Source organism: Numida meleagris, chromosome 7, assembly GCF_002078875.1.
Source record: "Numida meleagris isolate 19003 breed g44 Domestic line chromosome 7, NumMel1.0, whole genome shotgun sequence".
Classification (NCBI taxonomy): Eukaryota; Metazoa; Chordata; class Aves; order Galliformes; family Numididae; genus Numida; species Numida meleagris.
The window spans coordinates 3930415-3942388 of record NC_034415.1 but is presented as its reverse complement, the minus strand read 5'-3'; the positions used below and the strand labels follow the sequence as shown (position 1 = coordinate 3942388).

Below are 11974 nucleotides of genomic sequence, written 5' to 3'. Positions count from 1 at the left end.
GATGCCTCCCTCAGAAGCATTATATTGATCACACTGCCTTTAAAACATTACCTTAAATTTGTCTTTATACTATTCTGAATCACCTAAGATTATCATAGAATCACAGAATCATGGAATTATCTAGGTTGGAAAAGACCTACAAGATCATCCAGTCCAACCATCCACCCACCACCGACAACCCCACTAAACCACATCTCTCAATGCTATATCTAAATGTTTCTTGAACTCCTTCAGGGATAGTGACTCAACCACCTCCCTGGGCAGCCCACTGCAGCGCCTGACCACTCTTTCAGAAAAGTAGAATTTCCTGATGTCCATCCTAAATCTCCCCTGGCACAACTTGAGGCCATTCCCCCTCATCCAGCCACTAATTACAAGAGAGAAGAGGCTGGCCCTCAGCTCACTACAACCTCCCTTCATGTACTTATAGAGAGAGAGACATATATTACATATATATAAGTCTCTTATTACATATATAAGTGTTACATATATAAGTCTCTTATTATTGAGACTTTCCTGAAATATGGCAGTGAGCTTACAAATAATCTAACTTTTATCTCCTCCAAAACCATTTCCTATCAAAATCACTTAACATTTCCACAGCACATGTGGCTAAACAAATCTAACATAGCATTATTCTTCAGATAGTAACTTTTACGGAGCTGTTGGAGAGTGCCCAGACGAGGGCCACAAAGATGCTCAGAGGGCTGGAGCACCTCTCCTATGAAGAGAGGTTGAGGGAGTTGAGCTTGTTTAGCTTGGATAAGAGAAGGCTCATTGCAGCCTTCCAGTACTTGGAGGAAGCTTACAAGCAGGTGGGAGAATGACTTTTAATGCAGGTAGATGGTGATAGGACAACAGGGAATGGGTTTAAACTGAAAGAGGGGAGGTTTAGGCTAGATGTTAGGAAGAAATTCTTCACTCAGGGGGTGGTGAGATGCTGGCACTGCTGCCCAGAGCTGTGGATGTCCCGTCCCAGGAGGCATTCAAGGCCAGGCTTGATGGGTTTTTGGGTAGTCTGATCTAGTGGTTGGCAACCCTGCCCACAGCAGAGGGGTTGGAACTAGATGATGTTTAAGGTCCCTTCCAACCCAAGCCATTCTGTGATTCTATGTTAATAACATAAAATTTTTTTGTTACATATGGAACCTTGATGTTGGCATATCTCAGAGTACACAGTTCTAGTTTTCATTTGACCCACAAAATCAATTGTAAAGTAAGGAATTCTAGTACACACGTGGTATATCAGACACACAAAAGGTGAATTTTTTCAAGATTAACTGCAATTTTTGGGGTACATTAGATGAACTCAAGAAGAAACACTGATTTGAAGGCACCAGAGGAGGACAAGAATTCAAAGTTCTAGAGGGGATATTTGGGTTTTTTGGTATCACGGACACACAAAACAAACCTAAAGTAAATCAGTCTCATCCGGTTTAACCTCAACCACGAGACACTGCTGTCTGTTTTCTTTCTCAAAAGACTCACGTCACCGCGCACTGAAAAAAGGGAACTTCCACAGTTTGTGGTGAGGCTACATGATAAACAGATCTGTTCACACCAACTAGCGGGGCTGCCTGCGTCAATAAAAGGCAAGAGCAGGCAGCAAGCTGACATTTGGTGCTTGGAGGATTACCGCTGCAAGAGGCGCTTCCATCAAACTTCAGTAAAATGCCAGGATTATTTTTTTCCCATAACAACATGACTGAATTAAGTGGAAAGGAAGACTGCAAGCTCGCAGAAGGCAAAATCCATAAAAAGAAGCAAAAGGCTTTGTAAGTACATATATATCTTAGTATAACCTCTAATGTATTAGAAGTGAAAAGAACACTAAGTCTTGGAGATAAAGAATTTGCACCTCTTTCGGGCTAAAGGACTGCAAAGCCCACCCAAAGACCAGGACTATAGCACTGCTAGAAGCAGCTTGAGCTAATACCAACCAGTTCTTTAATTTAAGTAAGCAAGATGAGATTTTGGAGACACCAGGAGTCTCTTAGCCTTTCGAAAATAACTACATGGATATGTGACTTTCCAGACTTCAGTCATAGGATGGAGCTGTTTGCCTTTAAGTTTTAAGAAATTCACACAGAATAGTAATGCAGCTATAATTTTAATGGATTACATACGTCTATTCATTGTTTTCAGTGGAGCAGATCTCAAGAACTATTTGAAGTGCATGGTACCACATCTCGAATCTGGGATCAAGACTTCTAACTCTAGGAATGTCATGTAAGTACAAAAAAAAAGGAAAGAAAATTTAAAAATATATCTACAGTTAGATTACTAGATAGTCAAATTATTTTTTTAATTTAATTTCTATCCTACTTCTATACCTACAAATTATTTCTAATACAATAATACCACCTGGAATTTCCAAAAGAGGTGAATGTTAGGAAGCAGAAACTATTCATAGAATTAGAAGTTCTTTCTTAACTTGTTTATGTTTGCATCAAATGGTGGGGGCACCCATTCTATAATGATTTGCAAGGAAGGACGCTTCACACACAAGAGAATAGCAGGGATATTACAAGCCTCATTTTAAAAATATGGAAAAACTAGCAAGTATAAAAAATTATTTGCTCATAGTCACAGTAGAAGTTCATCTCTCTGGGAACAGAACTGAGGATAACCATTAAATCCCTGTGTTTCCATTTTTCTCATTATTTTTCTCAGCGTGGGCTCCCACATCTGTGCTGAGAAAGCCATAAGTTTAACAAATACACAGTACATATTTCTGGAAAAGAATAATAAAACCTGTCTCCTTTAAACACACAAATGAAAACATGTGGTTTCTTGCCTGAAACCTTTTCCTTCATTTGTCAACTCAGGCTTTCTGCAGAGGAAGTAATACAGTGGTCCCAGTCTTTGGAAAAGCTCTTGGCCAGCCAAAGTAAGTACATTACTTCAGTATTACTTTGTTCTTGTTCTGAAGAATTATTTTTAATCTAAAGTTCACAAAAAATGCAAAGCTGTAGCATTGTGCAAACACTGCCAGAGAACAGCCTGTTGCCTTTTAGTTATTCTCAACTCTCTGCTACTACAGTCTAATTTCCTTCTACATCCCCCCATTTCCTACTCGTAGTAGAGTAAATAAACTCCTGCACACCCAGATCAATGGTTTTTTGACCAGTTTTCAGCCTGTGTACAACATTGATTCAATCTGGAATTTTGTTTTTAGCTGTACCCTAGGTCAGTCCTTTTAGGGAAGGCTAGAATCCAGGGATACATTTTGGTAGCCAAGTTCTAGCTCTAAAAGCCCCCAGACATCATTAGGAAGAATTCCACCACCCTTAGAACTGGAGTATTTGCAATATGTAAAAGAAGAGAAGAACAGAGCATTTCATCAAGATTTTATACTTGAGATTTAACCAAAACTCCTGCTATGAACTCTTCATTTCACCATCCCAGACACAAATATCATGCTCTATATGTGCATTTATGTTGGGTGCAGGTGGTCAAGGTGTCTTTCGGGAGTTTCTGAAGTCAGAGTTCAGTGAGGAGAACATTGAGTTCTGGCTGGCCTGCGAGGATTACAAGAAAACCAAGGCTGATCACTTACATGGCAAAGCAGAGAGGATTTATGAGGAGTTTGTTCAGTCAGACGCTATTAAACAGGTAAGTACAAAGTTATCTGTATAGCTGCAGTACAGGGATTCTGAAAAATCAGAAGATAGAAGCGTTGTCTCACTGAGATGTGCATACATTCATTCAGTTACACAGGAAGAAGACCCAGCCACATGTCCTATGAGCATGCTTGTACCATTGCTGTGTTCAGCTGTGAGATTATCAGACCTCACAAGCAGAGCCACATGATGCAGCAGGCAGTACTACCAGTGCTAGCAACTGCTCAGCAGCAGCATCAGTGGCTCAACACATGATGCTGAGTCAACCCAGCTTGAATTACTGCTGGTGCTTAGGGTCAGATACCTGCAGTAAGCTTTGCTAGTAGGAATGCAATGGACTGTTACTGCCCTTCCAAATATGGGGGCATGCTAGAGAATTAAAAGTTGTGTATGTCGATTGCATTCCTAACTGGAGACTCATCCTACACAAGATTTTTCCTGCTGTTTTAACTTGAGGTTTAACTGGAGGTAGCTTTTCTACTTTCTTTATTGTTTAGTTTATTACCTCTGACTTCTTAAGAAATTGCATTTCTATTGTGCATAAGTGGGTTACACACTTAAACACTCCCTCATTCTGCACTTCAGATACCAAATGTCATACTGAATTATAAGACTACGAATTCATTTATTGTAAATACCAACCTACAGTCAAAGAAAACATTTCTAATTTGTCACTGACAACTGTTTTTCCCCTTCCAGATCAATATTGATCATCAGATGAGGGAAGCAACAGCCAAAAGGGCTCAAGAACCAACTCACACAAGTTTTGATGAAGCCCAGAGAACTGTCTACATCCTTATGGAAAGGGATTCATATCCCAGATTTTTGAAATCCAAAGCCTACCTGAACCTTCTGAACCAGCTGCAGACCAGCAATTCAAAGTAAGGGGTGTGAGATAACAAAGAGTCAAGTAGACTCTGGGTCAAATATCCTGTGAACATATTCTTCAGGGTGGTTGGATCTCAGCAAAGAGAACAACTGCCTTGGGAGGTAGTGCGAGGGAGATGCAAACAGGCAAGAGAACGCAGGACAAGAGCTGTCAAGACTGTTACAAGTGTGAAAGCAACACATGGTGGAAATCCTCTCCTTACTTACAACATAGAATCAAGACAGGATATGGATACTACTTATTGCTTGAACTCCACTGTGGATGTTGAACCAAGTCTTAGAACCCCAAAGAACTACTGATGGGAAAAGATTTATCAAGGTTCAGAAGAAGGATAAGGATGACTGACAATTTTGTACGTAACAAGTCTCAGATGAGACTGTGTAATGGCTTTTTGAAATCTGTGAATTGTTAATAAGCCTTAGTGCGGCTTCATGATAATATTGTGCTATGTAAATATTTTATATATTGACTTATCTTAAAATTGATATATTCTAAGTTATATAAGAACTATATAAGCTGTACTTTTATTATGTTTGTGCTCAGCAAACACATATGTAGCATCTTTTCTGTTCATTTTCTGTTTAATTTATTGCAAAATAAAAAGCAACTTTTCAATTAAATTTACTTAAAAATACAAAATAAGTATTACGGTCATTTTCAATCATGTTTTAAATGATTTTTCCATTGTAATTACAGAAGCAAGCAAAAACAAGTACTGAAACACACTGTTCTCTTCCATTCCACTAGCTCACTTCTTCCCATCTCTTTATTCAAATATTACTCTTTCCCCACAACACAAATCCTTTTCTCTCTCCTACCCATTCTGCAGAGATATAGCCTTGGTTATCTAGAATAGGGGATCCTACGCAGACAACCGCCCCCTCATTCCACACCGTCCCCCCCAAAAAAGCAGGTCCAACTTTCCTATCTCTTTTTCATACTCCTCCAGCTACCAGCACCTGAGTCAAATCTCAAATATAGAAGTCATCTCACTGCTGCCCTCACAGTTAATCCAGCTCAATGCTGGTGTGTTGAGCACAGCAGATCAATCACGCTTGCTTACGTAGAGAGGCGGTAACTGATGAGACTCACCAGTAGTCACGTTACTTGTGGTATTAGTACTATACAACCTAATTTTGGCAAGATTCAGACTGATTTACAGTACCAATACTAGCAACAATGGACATTTAATTTCACTGCAAATGTTGCACTAAGTTTACTTCGTAAAATATGCAATGTTATGTGTAGTCTGTACTGTAGTGGGACTAAGGAAATAGAAGTTGCAGTTATACACGAACTATGTAAATACATGTTTGGTAGTGCCAATGTCTGAATTTTTTAATATCTTGTGACGTTAGAGTTCGTAATGAAAATAAACCCAAGTATTCCCTGGTCTTGATGAGTTACCAACATGAGAGACAGTTATCATATGACAGGACTTGATCTCACCCCTAGAGATTCTCCCTTTTCCAAAAATAACACGAGCTTAGTCAGGCATAGTGCGCTATTTCATATCAAATGGAGCAGCTGCAAACCCACAGACATCAGCTCCCGGGGACTTGCTGCCACCCTTCGGGGACTTTTGGGCCTCCAGGGGAGGAAAATAGCTCTTCCAGACACAACACAGCTGCGTGGCAGCTGCTGCCACCATCGCCTTGTCATTGCATCCTGGTGGCCACTGTGCAACATGTCCTTCCACTTCTAATACAGATGGATCCCAAACAAAAATACCTGGTCTTGCAATACATGTGTACAGTTTAAGTAAATGCACATATACTGAAGGAGTCTGCATGCTCCTGAAACAATGCAAACAGGTATCCAGTTGGCTCTCTTGGACAAATTGATTTTCCAAGATCAGCAGGAATAAACTGAATTCCTGTGAAGTAGGAATGACAGCTCTGCTTCCTACGTCAGGGTATCCTCACGTTTGTTCTAACACGCTTGCCACATATGAAGTGTTCACAGAGTTTAAAAGCCACAAAAGATAAGAGTACCAGCGCTCGTCTTTGCGCTTAGGGAACTGGGTCTCCTCTGCACTGGTTGCCTCCTCAAAGCAGCAGCTATCTACATCCACTCTGCTCGTCACAGGATGTCCTCACAGCACTTCAAGTGCTCCCACAAGCCTATCAAAGGGAAGGTATAACATTTCTGACTCGATGTAATTCTCAGAGCTGGGTACAATGATCAGGAGAAGGCAGGCTCTGGAGCAGTGCCATGGGTTTGAGTTCCACAGCAGCCACTGCTCACACCAATAGAGGGCTGGCACTGCTCATGCCTCTTCTGCAATAAGAACGTGAGAACTACATAGGTCAGCTGCCTGGGTTCCTACCTCCAGAGACATCCCAGCCCGCTCCAGGGGCCCTAGCAGTGCAACTGTGCAGAATAAACAGCACAGCAGAAACCCGGAGCTGTCTCTGGGATGCTGCCATAAGCGCAGCATTATAGCCCTGTTGCTATAGCAGGGACATACAAAGCTGGTTGTTTAAACATGGTTCAAGTATTCAACAGAAATTTATTGCGCTGCCCATAACAATCTATTTAATATTAAGCGAAGCAGCTGTAAGTAATAGTTCAATGGTACAACTGAAACAATGTAAAAAGCATTCTAAGGCACTTCATTTACGTGCTTCAAAACACCCAAGAGTTATTACAGGTTTTCTAATCATTTCTGCAAAATCTCTTTTCAAAATGCATCGCTCATTTTTGCAGTGAATTCTTCCCTTGAAATACCACCCAAATGGAGTTCTGTTGGGCTCAGAAAAACAACAGAACATGCAGACCAAAGGGATTAAAGACTGCTTTTTGTGACCCTTGGTTCACTTACAAGGCAAATGTACTTCATCAAGTTCATCCATGATTTCTTACTCATCTCCTCCTCCCAACCCTGCACACCAACAGTCCCAGTGCCGCAGACGGGTTTCACAGCTGTGGGCTGAGCCCTGAAGAATGTAGCAGACTCTCCCAAAACCGTAGGTGCTACACAGCCGTCACTTATGGACACAGGCTCTTGCTGCTCCCTAGTAAATCAGGTAGACAGCTGTGGGGGAACTGTCCTTTTTAACGTTCGCTGGACTGCATTAATTATCAGTCACCTGCTAAAACTTTCCAGGATCACTCTGTGCAAAAGTGAATTGAATTTTTGGATGCCTGCAGGCTCTGTCAGGCAAGACAACAAAACACTTAATGTGCTAAACAGCTTAGTTGATTTATTTTTATTTTTGCTTTAGCTTTCCCTTTTTGGAAAAAGAGGAGAGCGAGAGGAGAGCGAGAGGAGAGCGAGAGGAGAGCGAGAGGAGAGCGAGAGGAGAGCGAGAGGAGAGCGAGAGGAGAGCGAGAGGAGAAAAAAGAAAAGCAAACTTGGAGCTCTGTCCACAGAGTCTAAGAAAAACCATCGATTCAGACTGGCCATCAGATACGTATCAGCACAGGAAAACAGGATTCAATGCAGGGAGAAGCTTTATGATTCGACAGCAGTGACTTGGACTTTGCTGTAAGACTTTCCTTCCACTGCTGATGGAAATGTTTTCATTGTTTGTCAGTGTTTCAGTAGAAAAATCATTGTGCCATCTTAGGGCATACTTTTGAGGTGAGTTAACTTCTCACTGCTGCAGAGAGTTCTCTCTATGGAAGGATTCAAGAGGCCAGCTTTGCTCAATCTGAATTTGGAAGCCTGAATTTAGTCTCCCATCTTTCCAAACTATTGAAAGTATACTCCCTGAAATAGATACCTTAAAGCACAGAATTGAAACAGAATTGAAACTATGGTATAACACTGTATTAATCTCTCACATAGAATGAAAGGACATAGGATTGTTGGAGGCATACTGCATGTGAAAACAGGAAGGAAATTAAGGGCGACGCCAAGCTGAGATGTTGAAGAACATGACAAGTTCGTCACCTTAGACTCCTAAATGCCATCTGTCTGTGCCCACATTCTCAAGTAACGGGCTTTCCAGATGTCATTGTCTCCTTTGTGGTTGTGAAATGGGTTTGACAAGCAAAGACTAGATGACAATAGATGGAAAAATTAGATGTTTTCATCTTCCATTCAGAGACAGGGGTTAATTATCTCAGAGTGTAATCTCTCAAAGCAAAGCTCTGTGAAAGGAAGTCTTTATTCATTAGACACGAGTAGAAATGGCAAAAACAAATTCTTGTTTACTGTTCATTGGATGATTTAAATTTCTCCTATATGCTCAGAAATAAAGTCAGAGTTAAGATTGTCCCCTGGTTTGTTCAGACAATTATGGCTCACAAGGTCTTAGTCACAAAGATGTAATATCTACCAAGAGTGGACGTGCATATTTTAGAAATAAACTTAGTTCCCACTCACTTCTCCAAACAGCACCAGAAAGCACTTGACAGACCCCAAAGATGATCAGTACTAAAACTGCACTGAGCACTTGCCTTCAGTTTCTTAAGCACCACACAACTAACCTGAGCTGTGATGGTGGCCAGCTTTCACACGGTCCCTTTTACTAATAAAATTAATAACAGCTTCAATAAGAAATGAAGGAGTGTAAACTTTTCAGCATCGCTCTAGACTTGTGCGCAGAGGGAAAAGGCAGACCAGCCACTCTTCTCTTCAAAGCCTGTTATACAGCCAAAGCACTTAAGTGATGTTACAACTGTCTACAAAACCGACCTCTTTGGAATTGAGAGTCAAAGGTTTTTATTTTTGTTATCAAGTTACTGCGTTCTGTAAGTAGATGACAATCTTTAAAAATAAAATAGAATAAACATGTGCATAATGCTAATAACTTATAAACACAAGAATTTCATACTTCATACTTCCAGACTTATGGAAAAAGTCTGTACTATATTTACTGTATTGGCTGTCAACTCTAAAATTCAAGATCAGTTTAGAGATACAGAAAAGAGACTTTCTATTGAACAGAATTTGACCAGCAATGAGGTTAAGCTATGCAATGCATTTATTCATGCCAGTCTGAAGAAACAGTGAACATAGGATACCTGAACAAAACTCAAAGGCCAGACAGGAGATGTTCACGTGCTGGGATGAACTCCTGGAGTTAGGAGACCCAGGGTAACAAGTCAAATGTTCTGACCAAATTGAAGTATATAGTAACCAGTAAACTGACACTAAAAACAAGCTACAATAATTCTCTTAATGAGGACATAGCCACAGAGAAAGAGTGTCTTCAAAATGAATCCACTCACGTGATGTCCCTGTAAGTAGCTTTGCATACTGCTGAGATACGCACAAGTGTGCTAACAAGAGTCTGAGAGAGAGCTGTAGGGGCACACAGTGCTTTGCACCCAACCACAGCACCCACCTCTCTGAAGCCTGACTGAATGGGAGGGCTGAATATTCTTGTTCAAAGCAGTCCAAGCACTCAGTCACATGATTTCCTCCTCTGCTTTGCCAGTTGCAGAATGTCATGCTCACGCAATGACATCACGGCTTTCAGGAAGAAAAAGGGAAGAGAAAGGTTAAGGCATACAGCGGAGAAAAGGTTTTCAGAGCTTCTATCTAGTTTTTTAGCTAGACTCCAGACTGCTTTCACTAAGTGGAAGTTTATTTAGGTTGACAGAGACCAGTGAAAATATAAGATTTGTCCAATGCTATGGGCAAAACTGGAAGAAGTCATAACTATGGAAACAATTCCCATTCTTCAAGTTAGCAAACACTAGCAAGCTATGCCAACTTTTATCTAGAAGCAGAGTCTATTTTCACCACCCATTTAACAGCAAACAATTGGCCATTGTGGTCTGCTGCAGGGGTCTGTTGCCCTGGGCACAGGTGTTTGTTGCACACTGAACTTAACTTTTCTTGATGTTATTTTCAGCTACATAGCAAGAAAGTTCCCAGAAAAGGAACTGGTCTCAGCTGTGGCTGGTCAAAGCTACAATGTAAAATACAGCCTAAAACATATGACTGTCCTCTGGAAAACTCAGCGGTCATACTAAGTTAGAAGCAAGACCTTTGATCCATTTTTTTCTATACTATGTGCACTCATTGATGAGCATGAATAGGACATAGATCAGAGCATCTACTCTGTGCGCTCCTCAAGGAGAAACAAAGGACACTCTGTGCCTTTTCTTGCATGTGAGCCTAAACCGATAGGCCCACATCTTCAGGGCTCCTCTTTACCTGTCCTTGTATTCACATCCTTGAGGTTACGTCTTACAATGCAAGCCCAAGCAACTGGTGTTCCTACATTCATGAATGCCAGTGTGTGGGTGTGCTGCAGGAGAAAGAGGAGGGTGAGTAGCAGTATGCAAGCAATGGAGTGTGTGGGTGGATGGAAAGAGCGGGTACAATACAGAGGGACTTCCAAGTTCACTGATGTGAAACAGGTTCAGGTAGGCGAGGTGCTTAATGATCAGAGGAGCATTGAAATAGAAACACAAATAGGAAAGATTGACTGTAAGAGCAAAAGAAGAATAAAGAGAAAGCATGAGGATTAATAAGGATGCTATTTAATGAGTGAACACAGGAAAGAACAGAAAAAATTATGAAACTTTGAGCAAGAGTTTGTCTGGAAGCATTGTCCTTGCTGACAAGAAAAGAGTTGCAGTCAAAATAGTCAATATATCAAGTGTCAGCTAGTTTAGACAGTATATTTAATCCTTGGAAAAAGAACTGACCAGAATAAGTGACAAGTTTAGCAGCTCTGGCTTGATAGTCATTTTTCTCTCCATTTTGATTCTTCAGCTTTTATGTTTCCTTCACTTTATTTTCTTCCTCAAAAGCACGTCCAGCTCAACTACTGAACTAACCAGGTAGTGACTAGCTCCTACACAGCACATGCCCTTACAACGCCACAGTTGTTCTGCGCCCTTATGCATGCTATCTAAGTATTCAAACAAACCATGCCGTATCAGGAGCCACATTAGGCAGCCTGTCCCACAAATGCCTCAGCTACCTGCTTGTCTCCTTGTCCCTCCTGTCTGGATAAGAAATAATCCCTTTCAGGCTAGGTAAGGCTATTCACTACATTCACAGCAATCAGAGGGTTTTCCCAGAGCCTGCAGAAACCTACATCCACCCTCATGAGATCTGTTTGAACTGGTACACAGAGGATTACTTGTACCTTCTCCTTCAGAGTGATGTCAGATGACATCTAGCGGAATATGCATGTAATAAGAGGGAGGGCACAATAAAGGCTTGAGCAGACAGCATGTCATTGAAGCATGTTGAGTTTTTCTTGTAGTTTGTAGAAGATGTTCGATCACAGTGTCACTAATTACTCATGAACAATACTTAGTCGCTACATAGTTTAAGTTTACTAGGAGATGATCTTGCAAAAAGAAAATATTTAAGGTTCTGCAAAAGAACATGCAGATATACACGTATACAGAGCCAATCTTTCCCTCCTGACCCAGACATCATGTCCAGTGTAGGCACTGTTAAGTCCCCAGAAGTCACAACTACCCCAGAAAGCCTACCACTGTCAGATTTCTAAAAAGTTCTTTCCACCTCTCTTCTAGTTTACCC

The 11974-nt window shown here is 41.0% G+C and overlaps 1 protein-coding gene across 1 annotated transcript; it reads left to right on the top strand.

The window, feature by feature from the left end:
* On the top strand, positions 1546-5163 carry RGS1 (regulator of G protein signaling 1). The gene is made up of 5 exons (XM_021405016.1): positions 1546-1775; positions 2146-2229; positions 2829-2890; positions 3452-3615; positions 4323-5163. Exons 1-5 carry the CDS (start codon positions 1672-1674, stop codon positions 4506-4508), a joined length of 600 nt encoding a protein of 199 aa, XP_021260691.1. The 5' UTR covers positions 1546-1671; the 3' UTR covers positions 4509-5163.